Below are 18,842 nucleotides of genomic sequence, written 5' to 3'. Positions count from 1 at the left end.
AACACTTAGCTAACGATGGACCGATTGGTCATCAATATCATGGCACTAGGGCTGCAACTGACAATTATTTTAACAATTGGTTAAGAAACTTTTTTTTTCAATCAACTCATTATACAGATAAAAAAACAAAACAATTATTGTCTTTCTGAAAAACAAGAGTCTTCTTCTTTTCCTTTCGGCTTGTCCCGTTAGGGGTCGCCACAGCGTGTCATCTTTTGCCATCTTAGCCTATCTCCTGCATCTTCCTCTCTAACCCCAACTGCCCTCATGTCTTCCCTCACCACATCCATAAACCTTCTCTTTGGTCTTCCTCTCGCTCTTTTGCCTGGCAGCTCCATCCTCAGCATCCTTCTACCAATATACTCACTCTCTCGCCTCTGAACATGTCCAAACCATCGAAGTCTGCTCTCTCGAATCTTGTCTCCAAAACATCCAGCTTTGGCCGTCCCTCGAATGAGCTCATTTCTAATCCTATCCAACCTGGTCACTCCGAGCGAGAACCTCAACATCTTCATTTCTGCCACCTCCAGTTCTGCTTCCTGTTGTTTCTTCAGTGCCACCGTCTCTAATCCGTACATCATGGCCGGCCTCACCACTGTTTTGTAAACTTTGCCCTTCATCCTAGCAGACACTCTTCTGTCACATAACACACCAGACACCTTTCGCCAGCTGTTCCAACCTGCTTGGACCCGTTTCTTCACTTCCTGACCACACTCTCCATTGCTCTGTATTGTTGACTCCAAGTATTTGAAGTCGTCCACCCTCGCTATCTCTTCTCCCTGTAGCCTCACTCTTCCCCCTCCACTTTTCTCATTCACGCACAGATATTCGGTTTTACTTCGGCTAATCTTCATTCCTCTCCTTTCCAGTGCATGTCTCCATCTTTCCAATTGTTCCTCTGCATGCTCCCTGCTTTCACTGCATATCACAATATCATCTGCGAACATCATGGTCCAAGGGGATTCCAGTCTAACCTCATCTGTCAGCCTATCCATTACCACTGCAAACAGGAAGGGGCTCAGAGCTGATCCCTGATGCAGTCCCACCTCCACCTTAAATTCCTCTGTCACACCTAAGGCACACCTCACCATTGTTCTGCTGCCATCATACATGTCCTGTACTATTTTAACATACTTCTCTGCCACACCAGACTTACGCATGCAGTACCACAGTTCCTCTCTTGGTACTCTGTCATAGGCTTTCTCTAGATCCACAAAGACACAATGTAGCTCCTTCTGACCTTCTCTGTACTTTTCCACGAGCATCCTCAAGGCAAATAATGCATCTGTGGTACTCTTTCTAGGCATAAAACCATACTGTTGCTCGCAGATACTTACTTCTGTCCTGAGTCTAGCCTCCACTACTCTTTCCCATAACTTCATTGTGTGGCTCATCAACTTTATTCCTCTATAGTTCCCACAGCTCTGAACATCCCCTTTGTTCTTAAAAATGGGAACTAGAACACTTTTCCTCCATTCTTCAGGCATCTTTTCGCCCGCTAGTATTCTGTTGAATAAGTTGGTCAAAAACTCCACAGCCATTTCTCCAAATTGCTTCCATACCTCTACCGGTATGTCATCAGGACCAACTGCCTTCCCATTTTTCATCCTTTGTAATGCCTTTCTGACTTCCCCCTTAGTAATCATTTCCACTTCCTGGTCCTTCACTCTTGCCTCTTCAACTCTTCCTTCTCTCTCATTTTCTTCATTCATCAACTTCTCAAAGTATTCTTTCCATCTATTTAGCACACTACCGGCACCAGTCAACACATTTCCATCTTATCCTTAATCACCCTAACCTTCTGCACATCCTTCCCATCTCTATCCCTCTGTCTGGCCAACCTGTAGAGATCCTTTTCTCCTTCTTTCGTGTCCAACCTGGTGTACATGTCTTCATATGCCTCTTGTTTAGCCTTTGCCACCTCTACCTTTGCCCTACGTCGCATCTCGATGTACTCCTTTCGCCTCTCCTCAGTCCTCTCAGTATCCCACTTCTTCTTCGCTAATCTCTTTCCTTGTATGACTCCCTGTATTATGGGGTTCCACCACCAAGTCTCCTTCTCCCCTTTCCTACCAGATGACACACCAAGTACTCTCCTGCCTGTCTCTCTGATCACCTTGGCTGTCGTCGTCCAGTCTTCCGGGAGCTTCGGTTGTCCATCGAGAGCCTGTCTCACCTCTTTCCGGAAGGCCGCACAACATTCTTCCTTTCTCAGCTTCCACCACATGGTTCTCTGCTCTACCTTTGTCTTCTTAATCTTCCTACCCACCACCAGAATCATCCTACAAACTACCATCCTATGCTGTCGAGCTACACTCTCCCCTACCACTACTTTACAGTCAGTAACCTCCTTCAGATTACATCGTCTGCACAAAATATAATCTACCTGCGTGGTTCTACCGCCGCTCTTGTAGGTCACTATATGTTCCTCCCTCTTTTGGAAATAAGTGTTCACTACAGCCATCTCCATCCTTTTTGCAAAGTCCACCACCATCTGCCCTTCAAAGTTCCTTTCCTGGATGCCGTACTTACCCATCACTTCTTCATCGCCCCTGTTTCCTTTACCAATATGTCCATTACAATCTGCACCAATCACAACTCTCTCGCTGTCTGGGATGCTCAGAACTACTTCATCTAGTTCCTTCCAGAATTTCTCTTTCAACTCTAGGTCACATCCTACCTGTGGTGCATAGCCGCTAACCACATTATACATAACACCCTCAATTTCAAATTTTAGTCTCATCACTCGATCTGATACTCTTTTCACCTCCAAGACATTCTTAGCCAGCTCTTCCTTTAAAATAACCCCTACTCCATTTCTCTTCCCATCTACTCCATGGTAGAATAATTTAAACCCTGCTCCCAAACTTCTAGCCTTACTACCTTTCCACCTGCTCTCTTGGATGCACAGAATATCAACCTTTCTCCTAATCATCATGTCAACCAACTCCTGAGCTTTTCCTGTCATAGTCCCAACATTCAAAGTCCCTACACTCAGTTGTAGGCTCTGTGCATTCCTCTTTTTCTTCTGACGCTGGATCCGGTTTCCTCCTCTTCTTTGTCTTCGACCCACAGTAGCTGAATTTCCACCGACGCCCTGCAGGTTAGCAGTGCCGGGGGCGGGCGTTGTTAACCCGGGCCACGACCGATCCGGTATGGGATTCTTTAGATGAACGCTCATATTTGTTTGGCACAGTTTTTACGCCGGATGCCCTTCCTGACGCAACCCTCTGCATTTATCCGGGCTTGGGACGGGCCTACAGATTGCACTGGTTTGTGCCCCCATAGGGCTGCATTTCTGAAAAACAAGAGTACATTATTTAAAATTGACAGTAGGGAAAATCCACACACCTAACTTGATTATGATTCAAATTTACACCAATTTGATCACTATCGGGCAATAATTAGCATTTTATGCTGATGGTCTGATCGGGTTTAATGTCATAATTCACCAATCTGATCAATGAATGACATAATTGATTGGCTCTGCAAAAGACACAGAAAACGCTTTGCATCGCCATCATGTACAGCATATTTGAACTCTTTAATAACCCTGTCGTGTCTTTCGATGTAGACCGGTAAATATTTGACTGAAAATAAAGTTATTTTGAAATAAACATGTCAGCTCGAGTTAACACCACATCACTCAAGTTAGCTCACATGGAAGGTGCAAGCCTCCATCTCAAAGCTGCAGGAACAAACCTGAACTCTGGAGTACACCAGAGCGACAATATGAAACATTATTGAAGTCTAAATTGCCCGTAGCTATGAATCTGAGGGCGACTGGTTGTCTGTCTCCATGTGCCCTGCGATTGGCTACAACCAGTTCAGGATGTACCTCGCCTCATCCCCGAAGATAGTTGGGACAAGCTCCAGCACTCCAGTGACTCTTGTGCGGATAAGCGGTTTAGAAAGTGGATGAATAGATATTCGTGAGTAAAGTATTTTTGAATAATTTCATCCATCCATTAATTTTCTGTATCACTTATCCTCACAAGGGTCCCAGGCGTGCTGGAGCCTATCCCGGCTGACAGAGAAGAGCTTTAAGCGTGACTGAAAATATCGTTACGGTCCATTATTTTCTGTTACGCAAACAATCGCGTGCACCATCCGCAGCATTGGCCTCGTGACGATTTGTGGGTGTGGTACGGAGGAGATTTACTCAAGTCAGACGAGAGGGCGAGCTCGTAGGCGGGTGGCATGTGGCTGAGGTTCTGAAAGGATCTGGACAGTGACAGGTCGTACGGCTCGGTGGCCGCCGTCAGGATGTTGTTGTGGCGCGCCGCTCGCTCTGCGGGGAACCCAGAAAAAACGGGAGCGAAAATGAACATTTTGGATCACCCTTTTTTATGATCTAAATTATCATCAGAGTGGTATTATCACAATGTCACAAAAAAACAAAAAAAACAAATAGAGTACTGAAAATATTGTTAAATGTTGACATACTGCATCAGGCTTGCCGCATTGTTGCGAATCAATGACAAAGATCGGGTCAATAAATGTCATTTAAATATCGTAAACGTGCACCATTTTTGTTTTTTTGTTCTTACGCTGCTCTGCCTACACTTGTTAGCGGGCAACTCAGTTAGCTGTCAGGATATTTCAAACTGAATAAAAATGAAGGAAGTGGATAACATAAAGAAAAAAAAAACAATTATTCAATTTATGGATATGTAATTCTTTTCAATGAGTATTTTTTTTCAATTAGTGTTTCATAATAGTTTTTAAAGGAAGAGTTAGTTGGGGTTTTAAAATAGCCAGAAACAAGGGTTTCAAACTTTTTCAATTCATTTTGTTATACCGATTAGTAAAAAAAATAATGACATGTATATATATATATATATATAAATATATATATATATTTATTTTTTTTTTAACTTGACTATTTATTTATTGCTTTGATTTTTGAAAGGGTTTAAAGTATTGGATTAGAGTTTCTGAGCAAGGATGATTAACTAAACAGATGTTACAAAAAGGAATTTCATCAACAACATATGTCGTATTGGAAAAATAAGTTACTGTTTCTCTATTTTTTTATTCATTTATATAATTTTATGAGTTTCAGTTAGTGTTTCGAAGTCCAAGAAAGTTTTGCTTTTAAAGTAGGCTTTTGCATTTTAATTAACTTGGTTATTATTATATAATCTCAACAAAATAATTCCATTATGTATATTTTTAAACTGTACATTTTCTTGATTATTTTCTTTTGAACTTAACGTATTTCAGTTCGGGTTTGGAAGTTGGAATGTAGTCTTTCGAGCGAGGTCAATTGTTTGAAGTTATTATTTATTTTATTTTTGTTTTTATGTTTAAACAAGTCTTTTTGTCTTTGAACTTCATTTTGTTTTTTTGTTTTTTAAATTATGGTTTCATGAATATGCTTTTTATAATCAATGTTGTTAATTAACCCATGAGTGAATTAATAGAACTGAATTAATATATCTCCATCCTGTCATGGTCTATGTTTTATTTTGAATTATATTTTAGTTTTGTTTAATGTTTTAAAAAATACAAATTTCAATACATGAAGCAAGCAATTATTTGATGAGATGAAATGATTTTTAAAAAATTATCTGAAACATTTTGTACCATCTAAGTTTGAATTGTTAAGTTTCAGTTTCTTTTTATCTGTCAAAATGAAAAAAAAAGAAGCAAAAATGAATCGTACAGATTGGTCCCTCTCATTTTCCTCCAATGAGCTGGCTTGGGGCGGAGGGGAATGTGAGGGTCAAGGACGCACAAAGACAAGACGGCGGCGCTGGCGGCGAGGAAAACTCACCGTGTCGGCCGTGTCTGTTTGCTGACAAAAGCCAAAGAAGAAGCGTCAAGCACCAGAGGGACTTATGCAGCTGTGCCACATCAATACATTGCAGTAGAGCAAGCTTAACAGTGTCCACATGACCTCAGAGCAATCTGATCGGATGCGAAATTAAGTCCTATGATCATCTGGCAATGCTCTGACATCGCTGTTTTTTAAAAAAAAAAAAAAAATGATCATAGCACATCATAGCAAGCATCAAACACCAAGACCTAAAAAATACTAATAAACAGAAAATATCCTGAGAAAATTGTGGAAAAATAAATGAATCATCCATCCACCCATTATCTGAACCGCTTATCCTCACGAGGGTCGAGTGCTGGAGACTACCGCAGATATCTACGGGCAGGAGGAGTGATACACCTTGAACTGGTTGCCAGCCAATCCAAGGGCACATAGAAACAATCATTTGCACTCACAGTCACACCTATGGGCAATTTAGAGAAAATTAATGCATGTTTTTGGTAATGTGGGAGGCAACCCACACAGGCACGGGGAAAACATGCAAACTCCACACAGGCGGGGCTGGGATTTGATCCCTGATCCTCATAACTGTGCAGCAGATATTCTATCCAGTTGTGAAACCATCCATCCATTTTCTACCGCTTTACCGGCTCTGGTCACGGGGGAAGTAGTTTCAGCAGGGATGCCCAGACTTCCGTTTCTCCAGCCACCTCTTTCAGCTCTTCCAGAGGGATCCCGAGGCGTTCCCAAGCCAGCTGAGAGACATAGTCTCTCCAACATGTCTTGGGTCGTCCCCGGAGTGTCTTTCCGGGAGAACACGCCCCGAACACCTCACCAGGGAGGCGTCCAGGAAGCATCCGAATCAGATGCCCCAGCCACCTCATCTGGCTCCTCTCAATACAGACGGCAGCGGCTCGACACTGAGCCCCATCCGGATGACCAAACTTCTCACCTTATCTCAAAGGGAGAGCGCGGACACCCTGCGGAGGAAACTCATTTCGGCAACTTGTATCAGGGATCTTGTTCTTTCGGTCATGACCCACAGCTCTTGACCATAGGTGAAGGTAGGAATGTAGATCGACTGGTAAATTGAGAACTTCGACTTTCGACTTACCTCCCTCTTTACCACAATGGACCAATACAAAGTCCGCATCACTGCAGATGCTGCACCAATCTGTCTGTCGATCTCTCGTTCCATTCTCCCCTCCCTCATGAACAAGACCCCAAGATACTTGAAGTCCTCCACTTGGGGCAGGATCTCATCCCGACCCGAAAAGGGCATGCCACCCTTTTCCGACTGAGGACCGTGGTCTCAGATTTGGAGGTGCTGATTCTCACCCCAGCTGCTGTGAACCGCTCCAGTGAGAGTTGGAGATCACGGCTTGATGAAGCCAACAGAACCACATCATCTGCAAAGAGTAGAGATACGATGCTGAGGCCACCAAACTGGACATACTCTATGCCTCGGCTGCGCCTAGAGATTGTGTCCATAAAAGTTATGAACAAGATTGGTAACAAAGGGCAGCCTTGGCAGAGTCCAACTCTCACCAGAAATGAGTCCGACTTATTGCCAGCAATGCGGACCAAACTCTGACAGCAGTCGTACACGGACCGAACAGCTCGTATTAGGGGGTTCGGTAACCCATACTCCTGAGGAACCCCCCACAAGTCTCCCCGAGGGACAGGGTCGAATGCCTTCTCCAAGTCCACAAAACACATGTTGACTGGTTGATCGAACTCCCATGAACCCTCAAGGACCCTGCCGAGGGTGTTGAGCTGGTCCACTGTTCCACAGCCAGAACGAAAACCAAATTGTCCTCCTGAATCTGAGATTCGACTTCCCAATGGACCCTTCTCTCCAGCACCCCTGAATAGACCTTACCAGGGAGGCTGAGGACTGTGATCCGCCTATAGCTGGAAGACACCCTACAGTCCCCCTTCTTAAAAAGGGGGACCACCACCCAGTCTGCCAATCCAGAGGCACTGTCCCCAATGACCACGCGATCTTGGAGAGACGTGTCAACCTGGACAGCCACACAACATCCAGAGTCTTTAGGAACTCCGGGCGAATCCCATCCAATCCTGGCACCGTGCTACCAAGGAGCTTTTTAACCACCTCGAACACAGAGAAAGAAAGAGCCCGCCTCAGAGCACCCAGACTCAGCTTCCTCATGGGAAGGCGTGTTGGTGGAACAGAGGAGGTCTTCGAAGTATTCTCCCCACCAACATCCCGAGTTGAGGTCAGCAGTGCCCCATCCCCACTATGCACAATGTTGACGGTGCACTGTTTCCCTTTCCTGAGATGCCGGATGGTGGACCAGAATTTCCTTGAAACCGTCTTCAAGTCGCTCTCCATGACCTCACCGAACTCCTCCCACGCCTGGGTTTTTGCCTCAGTGACTACTGAAGCTCCATTCTGCTTGGTCAGCTGGTATCCATCAGCTGCCTCGGGAGTCCCACAGGCCAAAAATGCCTGATAAAACTCCTCCTTCAGCTTGACAGTATCCTTCACTGTTGGTGTCCACTAACGTGTTCGACAGGCACCAACCGCTGCAATGGAGGCGCGGAATATCGTCCACTCTGACTCAATGTCCCCCGCCTCCTCTGGGACGTGAGCAAAGCTCTTTCAGAGGTGGGAGTTGAAATTCCTTCTGACAGGGGAATCTGCCAGGCGTTCCCAGCAGACCCTCACGACACGTTTCGGCCTGCCACGTCGGACCGGCATCTTCCCCCACCATCGGGACCAACTCAACACCAGGTGTTGATCGGTCGACAGCTCTGGCCCTCTCCTCACCCGATTGTCCAAGACATGCGGTTGCAAGTCCGATGACATGACCACAAAGTCGATCATCAAACTGCGACCTTGGGTTTCCTGATGCCAGATGCTCATGTGGCACCCTTATGCCTGAACATGGTGTTCATAATGGATAATCCGTGATGAGCACAGAAGTCCAATAACTGAACACCACTCGGGTTCTGATCAGGGGGGGCCGTTCTTGCCAATCACGCCCTTCCAGGTCTCACTGTCATTGCCCACGTGAGCATTGAAGTCCCCCAGCAGAATAATTGAGTCCCCAGAGGGGGCGCTCTGCAGTACTCCCTCCAAGGCCACCAAAAAGGATGGGGACTCTGAACTTCCATTTGGTGCATAAGCACAAACAACAGTCAGGATCTGTCCCCCTACCTCAAAGCGGAGGGAGCTATCTCCTCATCCACTGGGGTAAACCCCAACGTACAGGCCCCGAGCTGGGGGGCAATAAGTATACCCACACCTGCTTGGCGTCTCTCAGCGTGGGCAACTTGAGAGAGGAACAGAGTCCAACCCCTCTCAAGAGGAGTGGTGCCAAAGGCCAAGTGGTGCATAGAGGTGAGTCCAACTATATCTAGTTGAAACTTCTCAACCTCACGCACCAACACAGGCTCCTTCCCTGCCAAAGAGGTGACATTCCATGTCCCTAGAGCTAGTTTCTGTAGCCGGGGATTGGATCGCCTTTGGCCGCCGCCCAGCTCACATTGCACCCGGCCCTCTCACATGTGGTGAGCCCATGGGAAAGGGGACCCATGTTCCCCTTTCGGGCTGCGTCTGGCCGAGCCCCATGGGTGCAGGCCCGGCCTCCAGGCGCTCGCCTTCCAACCCCACCTCCAGGCTTATCTCCAGAGGGGGGTGACCCGCGTCCGGGCAAGGGAAATAAACATCCAATTTTTGTACTCGTCCTAGGGGTTTTGGAGTCGAACTTTGGTCCCTCACCTAGGACCTTATTGCCATGGGTGACCCTACCAGGCGCATGAAGCCCCAGACAACTTAGCTCCTAGGATCATCAGGACACACAAACCCCTCCACCATGATAAGGTGACGATAAGGACCCATGCTACAAAAATAACAACAAACAATAAATAAATAAATAAACAGCAGCCTCGTTGATGACCACAGAGCAATCTGATTGGATGCTGAACTGCTAAAATCATCAGTTCATGCTGTGATGTCACTGCTTATTTATGACTTTGATCTTTTTCCATCAAAGTATGTCAAGTGCGAGGGGTCGTCTGTCAGCTTTCAAAAGTAAAAGTGTCCTCACCCAGCTTTGGCGTGAGAGCTGTGAGATCCACGTGGCTGTGCTGGTAGTCATGGTGATGGTGATTTCCTGCGGGACACACAAACCGTGTAAAATCAATCACATTCACGCAGCAATCACAATAATCCAAAAGAGTGTCAATGATGTCACAGTGACTCACTAATCTGATTGACTACTGTTAGAGGAACAGTGCAGTTGGGAAGTTGTAATGTAAGATGGGATGGTGAAGAAAAATGTCCAAAAGAAAGTAAAAAATACAATGTTTGTATTACATATTACATATTAGAATGTAGAGGAAGCTGAACTATACAGTAAGATGACATGAACAGTGTGTAAGAGGATATGATATGGCGCTATGTTCATGTGGTGATGCCAATAATTATTTATTTATTTAAATATTTGGGGTCACTTGGGCCATTTTTCTACTACTACAACATGGAATTGGCTATCCAAGTACAGTATGCCTACAACTTGAAAAAAATATATATAAATAAAAACAGAATACAATAATTTGCAAATAATGTTCAACCTACTTTTAAGTGAATACACTACAAAGACAATATATTTAATGTTCCAGGTGATAAACTTTGTTTTTAGCAAATCATTAACTTGTAACGTTATGGTGTCATCACATTAAAAAAAAGTGGGACAGGTGGCAAAAAAGATTAAGAAAGTTGAAGAATGTTCATTAAACACCTGTTTGGAACATCCCATAGGTGAATGGGCTAATTGGGAACAGGTGATTGGGTATAAAAAGAATGTCCCTGAATTGCTCAGTCATTCACAAGCAAAGATGGGGCAAGGTTCACCTTTTTGTGAACAAGTGCATGAAAAAGTAGTCCAACAGTTTAAGAACAATCCTCCTCAATATACAATTGCAAGAATTCAGGGATTTCATCATCTACAGTCCATAGTATCATCAAAAGGTTCAGAGAATCTGGAGAAATCACTGGATGTCAGCGGCAAGGTCGAAAACCAACATTGAATGCCTGTGACCTTCGATCCCTCAGGTCACACTGCATCAAAAACCAACATCAATGTGTAAAGGATATCACCACATAAGGAATGCTTAGGAAAACCAATGTCAGTAAATCAGCACAACATCCGTAAGTGCAACTTAAAACTCTACTATGCAAAGCAAAAGCCCTTTAGCGACAGATATGCTGCTGGCTTTTCTGGGCCCGAGTTCATTTAAGATGGATTGATGCAAAGTGAAAAAAAGGTTCTGTGGTCCGACAAGTCCACATTTAAAATATTTTTGGAATTTGTGGACGTTGTGTTCTTCCAGCCAAAAAGGAAAAGAACCAGGACGTAAAGTTCAAAAGTCAGCATCTGTGATGGTATGGAGCTGGGTTAGTGCCAATGGCACAGGTAATTTACACATATGTGAAGGCACCATTAATGCTAAATGGTATGTGCAGGTTTTGGAGAAACATATGCTGTCATCCAAGCAATGTCTTTTACATGGACACCCCTGCTAATTTCAGCAAGAAAATGCCAAACCACATTCTGCATGTGTTACAACAGCGTGGCTTCATAGTAAAAGAGTCGACTATAGTGACCTGCCTGCAGTCCAGACCTGTCTCCAATTGAAAATGTGTGCTGCATTCTGATGCGTGAAATACAACAATGGAGAATGTTGAACAGCTGAAGCTGTACATCAACCAAGAATCGAACAAAATTATGCCCATCAACTAACAGGCTAACGAGCTATTGAGCTGAGCGGTACGGCATTAGATTGTCAAATACGTCACCGCCTCTCTTGGATGTGTGTTGTGTGTGAATCCACATAACAACCACCAGTGTTCGAAATTAACTGGCCAAGTCCCGGTTAGTCATGGTTCCAATTGGTTCTCTATTCTCAAGCCAACCTTATCCATGAACTCCGGCCTCCTGCGACTGACATAGTCCTTGTGCCACAGCATTACAGGTTCCATGGGATCATACTAATTGGGACGTGTGCATTTAATTTTTCATCATTGAATACTTAAAAGACTTTCAAGCAGCTCGGAGGCTGAAATATCACGCTGTCGCCGTTTGTTACATTTCTTTGGTTTTAAAGAGTTAGCATCTTGCTTAGTGAAACGGAGGATTATTGTATTCTGATATCTGAATCTTTTTAAATTGCATTGTCCAACCTGTTTTATGTATTTGTTCTGGAGCTGTTCCATCTGGCAAAAAACAGATCATGATTGATTATTTTACATTATTTCTTTTGTATTGTTTTGAAAAATGCCAGCTAGTCTGTACTTAAACATTGTATTAACGTTTTTTTGTTAACAACACTACAACAAGCAGTCAGACAGGTATGCAATTGACAGCTGAGGGAGCGTATTCAGGGCTCTGGAGGGCTCTATTTTTAAAGATTTGGAAGCTTCATGCTCTATAGAGCTCGTGCATGTGATTTCACCATTTTCACTGCGCCATATTGCCGGTCAAAAAGAGCTGCTCGACAGTGTGGGAGACATTGAACTGGAGCAGAATATACACAATGCCGGAGACTTGTTGCGTTGTTGGTTGTTACAAAAGACGAGACAGCTATTCAAAGAGATCATTGTATGGAATACCAGCTGAAAAGATGAGAAAAGATTGATGGATTTTGCCAATTAAATATGATTGATGGTGCCCAACCAAATAGACACGACTGTGTAGCAATCACTTCATTTCAGCAAGGAATTATTCTTCTCAATCTCAAATTCCCAAGAGGTATTTATAATGCCAAGTTGGCTCATTTGAGAACAATGCGTTTAAAAAAAACATGGATCATGGAGAAGTTTACCAAAGTTTAACGTGTGGATGCAACACGCTTCGTGTACAGAGGAAACAACTCGCTGTCTTTTTTTTCCCAATCATAGTTAAACCAGGGGTAATTTTTTAAAATATTGGTATTTGTATTGAAAAAATCTGAGTGGCTCCATAGTTATGTGGCATTAAATATGCATCCTTTATGCCAAGTGTCTCTCATTTTTCTATGTACCTTCGTTAATTTTCAACTTCTAAATGTTTAATGGTATCGGACAAAACTCTGGGCGTCGTGCTATAAGAGAGATTTTCGTTTCGTCTCAATGGATTTAGCATTGAACAATGGTTTGTTTGACCAGCAATATGGCGAGGCATGTGATTTCGGTGACGTCGGTGCACAAGCTCTATACTTGCAGATTTTCATTTATTTATTCAAACAAGGCAGATTTGTGAACAACATTCTTCTCTCTGGTGTGTCAAGTTTACATTTTTTTTTTTGGTGGTTTACTCGGCCTTTAATATTTTCATTCAGGTGGTCACTTCCTTATTTGGACGTAACAGGAAGTTGAGGCCATTCTTGGTGGGCTTGAATATTGTCGCGTCCAGCGAGGATAATCACAGATTTATCTGATGTCTTCTTTCTTATATCCGAAGGAACATCACACAAAGCTGCCGCTATCCTCGCCGAGGGTCATGTGACTCCACAGCCACGCCTCAACAAGTCCATCGGGCACAGGGAGCAAGCAGAACCACACTGCTAGTGATCGAGTTTTACGATTAAATCGACATCTTGTCGCGAGTTGGTGGGACAACAAGAGAGGAAATTGAAATGATGAAGATACAGGGAGTGGAAACCTTTCCAAACTGTTCAGGAACCATATTGGCACCTCACATCTGGCATGCGTCTGTCGATCTCTCTACTAAACCAATCAGAGTGCCCATGGGAGGAACTTTTCAGGTGTCCTGCTGACAGCCAATCCGGTTTCCTTCTTTCACACTTATGATAATGAGTCTCATGCTATTTGTGCGGTGACACTGAAACGCCGTTTGGGCCCGTGCTGACATTTGCGGCCCTCCCGCTGCGCCCAATCGTTGACATTCACACGACGTGCGAGTGTAGCATGGCAACAGAGCTGAAAGTGTCCAATCGGCTCTCGCACAGCTACCCTGTTGATCAGAAGTATCTGATTGAACCTCCTTTTCGTGAATTAGCTACGTCTTATTTACACGCCAACCAGTTCAGGGTGTACGCAAATACATTTACACAGTTGGCCTCTTGTTAAGACGCCAATGACATATCAACCATGTAAGTTAGGAGTGTTACATTCCCGATCATTTACAAGCCCAATTACTTATACACAAAAACATGTGCTGTAGGAGGCTGAATGTACACATTACATGTAGATGTTGAGGCAGGAAATGTACATGACTTGATGTTCCAAGTGAAAACAAGTAAAAAATAAATGTGACCGGCTATGTCTTTGATGCCAAGTCTCCTGCTGTCATTGAACATGCAGTTTTCACTTTCATGTTGTTCCCATTTGTCCGTCTTCCGTCTTACTGCTAATTAGACGGTTTCTTGCTCGCTAGCTCCTCAGCGGCATTTTTTTTCATGTAAAATACATCATGGAGCCTTAGAGGACGCCAGACATACACATGCACACACGAGGGAATCAAAGGTGCGAGGAAGTTAATGGTTCAAGTGATGAGCTAATGAGCCCTCGGTGCCACACAGCTTCACTCTTGTTAGAGCTCTAAAGTTATTATTAACAAAATGTCCTTCCGAACATGATTCATAATGTTCTTTATTAATGACACCGTAATAATGCAAAATCTTTTTGTTGTTTGTTCCCAACGTGCATGAAGTGGCTTCTGTGGTTGTAAAATATTAGAATATTGGTTGTAATATTTATCAAAAACATCTTCACAGCCTCGAACAACCCATTACATAATAATCATCATGATTCCTTGTGCAGTGCCACTTTGCTGTGTGCTTTAGCAGCAGGGGGTCACAGAAAAAAGACAATATAAACACAAAGCCTATTCATATCAAAGTTTACAATAAGTCTTTCACTGCGCTCCAGCTCATTAATTTCAACATGAAAAACGAGGGCACAACATAGGAAGACAAAGTGTGGAAGCATACTCTTGTATGTATGTCATGTATACAGGAAGTGAAAATGTGCTGCAAAAAGAAAAAGTCAATATATATTATAGTAAAGTATAGTATAGTAAAAATAGTCACAGATACACTTAAAAAGGAAGTGAAAGTGTGCAAGGAGGAAAAAGAGGAAGTGGAAATGTGCAAGGAGGCAGCACAGGAAGTGGAAATGTGCTTGGTGACATGGAAACACGAAGCAAAGTGTGCAAGGAGGCAAAACAGGAAGTGGAAATGTGCAAGGAGGCAGGGCAACAGGAAGCAAAAGTATGCAAGAACACAACAAAACAGGAAGTGGAAATATCCCAGGAAGTGAAAATGTGCTGCAAAACAGAAAATGCAAATGTTCCCCAGAGGCAGCACAGGAAGTGAAAATATGTTTGGGTGCAAAAAGTTGAGTTATGATGGGGAAAAGCAGGAAGTAGAAATGTGCAAGGTGACGACAACAACAACAACAACAAAAGGAATTACAAATATGCCTAGAAGAAATCTTCTCGTAGAAATGTGCAAGGAGGCAACACAGGAAATGAAAATGTCCACAAACACAATAAACATGAAGTACAAAAATGAAATGGAAATGTGAAATGAGACAAAAAAAAAAAAAGGAAGTACAAGTGTGACACCAAAACAGGAAACCCACTAAAAGTAGAAATTTGCCAGGATGACTGGTTTGCACATCTGCCTCTCACTTCTGAGGTCTGGAGTTCAAATCCCAGCCTGGCCTGTGTGGCATTTGCATGTTCTCCACGTGCTAGCATGGGTTGATGTTACAGGAAGTACTAAAGTGTAAGGAGAAAACAAATCGGGAAACTGAGTGAACTGGAGAGTAAAGTGACAGAGTGATGATGAAGATGTGATGAAGAAGCTTAGGTCAAAAGCTCATGGGACGTCTCAAAATACTTTTTGTGTAAGTGGGGCAGTGCACGTGGCCGTGCACGAGGCTGCGCTGAGTGCATGCAGCACAAAAAAAAAGTCGCCTAACGTCCATTTTTGGTCACCTTGTCAACAAAGTCAGTTTCACTGCAATATTCTTCCTTGGGTTCTGATTAAATTGTACACCAACAATCACCAGATCGCCTGTCATCTCTACATCCAGACATAGGAAGTAACCACAGGGGAAATGAAGAATGTTTAACTAAGCAGAAAAACAGTAGGTTAAAATGTGCTAGGTGACACCAAAAAAGGAGAAAAAGGAAAAGGGTCCAAAGAGAGGAAATGAATGACTGGGCTCAATTTGGGGTTTTCGATTTAGAGGTCAAATGATTTTTTGTTGCGGTGTTTTAGGCCTTAAAGGCTGTGTGTTATTTTTGTTGCGACAGTAACTGTACACTGACTACATTACACAGTAGTAAGTTTTTCTTGACATTTGTGCTTCTATTAGGTCAAGATGATGAGTATTTTTGCCACCTGTGTCTGTATGAAAGCGACTCATGTTCATTTTCAGTGTCCCACAATGCAACAGTAAAGTGAGCAAACCACACGTCGCTGCTTATGTGCTGAAAAGCAAAAACGACCGAGGCGCGCAGAAGTGGAGCACATGCACTTTGTTCTGCAGCGAGGACTCAACGACCCAAATAGCTGGCACCTAATCACCTCGTTTTCTTCTTCTGATTATTCTGCTTTAGTGCCCTGCTCGTCTCTGTGACTCGAGTCAACATGGAGGACACCAAGATCTATGCAGATGTCAGTTTACGTTCTGTTCCTCATGTTTTTATGCTTACAAGCGCAAAAACTAAAAACAAAGAAACAAACAAAAAACTCAAACTTCTTGTTAGCAGTTAGCTAATTAGTCACATTATGTGTCTTAACAGAAGATAATGGCTAAAAATGTAATTTAATGATGAGGGAAAGTGACATCACACTTGTCCACAGTGGCAAGAGGCAATCACACAGGAAATGGAAAACGGGAAGATGAGATGTGTGACGAGAGAACAAAACAAGTAGTACAACTGCAATGCGATGATGATGATAGAAGTATAAATTTGCAACAGGAAGTAGACATTTTCAATAGGGTAATGATACAGGAAGCAAACCTCAAAACAGGAAGTAGAGATAAACAACACGGGAAGGAGCCATCACAAAACACATGAAGTAGAAATGGACAACACAGAAAGTACAGATGGACAAACTGGAAGTAGACATCAAAAACACAGGATGTAGAAATGGACAACACAGGAAGTAGAGATGAACAACACGGGAAATAGACATCAGAAACAGAAAATAGAAATGAAAACAACGGAAGTCGACATGGACAAACAAGAAGTTGACATAAAAAACACAGCAAGTACGAATGGACAACACAGGAAGTAGAGATTAACAACACGGGAAGTAGATAGTAGGAATGGAGGACACAGGAAGTAGAGATGAACAACACGGTAAGTAGACATCAGAAAATCAGAAAGTAGAGATGGACAAAAAGGAAGTAGACAAAAAAAACACAGGAAGTAGGAATGGACATCAATAGAAGTAGAGATGAACAACATGGGAAGTAGACATCAGAAACAGGAAGTAGAAATGGACAACAAAGGAAGTAGAAATAAGAAACAGAAAGCAGAGATGTGAAACGCGCCATGATTCACAGGTCAAAATAGTCTCTTGAAAGGTGCTTCTGCCTCCTGCGGTGATGAGAAGTCGAATGCAAAACCTTTGAAGGATGCAAACGAGGGGAGAAGATGATGGGCTGCTTCCTACAAGCAGACCGAGCACTTCTGATGGATGTCAGTAGCACCTCCAAGAAAAAAAAGAAGAAGAAGTTGAATTTGGTGTGCCAAAGTGGGCCAGGAGTCGACGGGGGGCAAAGATGGCTGCCAAAGCCCCGCCCCCTGCCCCCCGTCACCTCCTCCCCACCAGTAAGGAGGTCAAGTGCTCTTATGGGGAATTTAATTTGCTTCGCTTCTCCCTGCAGCGTGTCCTCTTCCTCGTCTTCCTCACTACTTCTCTGTGTGTGTTTTTAATGACACACTAAAGAAGAAGAAGAATGACATCGTTCATCGAGTGGCGCACTTCCTGTTCATCATGTCAATGTCCAGTTTTTCTTTACAGAAAAAAAAAATCCAGTTCACACTAAGCAGTTGATTTGATGGATTTATGACCCTCGATTTTGCCAAAGTAACTTTTTCTACAATTTTCAATGTAACATTGTCTCTGTGGTGGCTCAGTAAACATAAAATCTGAAATCCTGAATTCCTGAAATCAGGTCATTCGAATTTCTCAAGTTATGTCGCTAGCGAAGATCTTTGTCTACCTCTCTGCTCCCGAGCCAGCATTGTCAATATAACAAATCCAAGCTCTCACAAGCGGGTCCTCTCTATGGAGAGAACCAATCAGAGGAATGGGGGAGGTCTTAGCCAAATTTGGACAAAGAGGATACAAAACTTGGTGAAATCGAAGTAGCTGTCAAGGGGCCTTTTCTAGAAATTCTGTTGTTATTTTCTGAAATGAAATTTACACTTTTATACTACGTCCAGGTTACAGGGTCACTCTATGGCGACCTAAATAGCCAAAATATGCAACCTTTAAGCTTGAATTGGCTGATTTATGGCAACTAATTGGAAGCTCCATCCTCTAATAAAGCTCCAAACCTTGCATTTGCAAGGTCGTAAAACCTAGACCTGAATATTCACTGTCCATTTCTACTGTTAAAAAATGTGTTGATTTAACTGATTTATGACCCTTATCAGGAGCCCCACAATCCAATAAATTCATAAATCACACATGCTGATGTGGTACATTAATAACACCAGAAAACCAAGGTTGCAAAGGCCACAGACGTGCATTTTTATTGTTTTAAAAATGTGTCGATTTGATTGATTTACGGCCCATGGTTAAAAACCCGCTCACTGATCAAGCCATAAATCTGTCAGCTAGATTAATGTAATAAAACCCAAATTTTAATGTTCACAGTTGTGCGTTTTTCTTCTTCTTAAAAATGTGTTCATTTGATAGCTTTATCACATTTGATGGACAACTCCATTTACTACAACAAAGCCATAAATCTGTCAAAAAAAAAAGAGGAAATTCAAAATGTAAAAGTTGTATGTGTGTATTGGAGGGTGGAAATGTCAAATGAGGGTCATAAATCAATTAC

The 18,842-nt window shown here is 43.1% G+C and overlaps 1 protein-coding gene across 1 annotated transcript in view; it reads right to left on the bottom strand.

Moving 5' to 3' along the window:
* LOC133514925 (protein shisa-6-like) overlaps nucleotides 1-18,842 on the bottom strand; it is a 53,784-nt gene that overhangs the window by 4,005 nt on the left and 30,937 nt on the right. The window contains exons 5-7 of the mRNA XM_061847031.1: nucleotides 9,859-9,924; nucleotides 5,780-5,800; nucleotides 4,163-4,291 (exon numbers count right to left, since the gene is read on the bottom strand). Of these exons, the coding sequence (XP_061703015.1) occupies nucleotides 4,163-4,291; nucleotides 5,780-5,800; nucleotides 9,859-9,924 (216 nt within the window). The remainder of the gene's footprint in view (nucleotides 1-4,162; nucleotides 4,292-5,779; nucleotides 5,801-9,858; nucleotides 9,925-18,842) is intronic.

This window comes from Syngnathoides biaculeatus, chromosome 16 (assembly GCF_019802595.1).
Source record: "Syngnathoides biaculeatus isolate LvHL_M chromosome 16, ASM1980259v1, whole genome shotgun sequence".
NCBI classification, from domain to species: domain Eukaryota; kingdom Metazoa; phylum Chordata; class Actinopteri; order Syngnathiformes; family Syngnathidae; genus Syngnathoides; species Syngnathoides biaculeatus.
The sequence above is the reverse complement of the archived record's forward strand: the minus strand, read 5'-3'. Positions and strand labels throughout refer to the sequence as shown.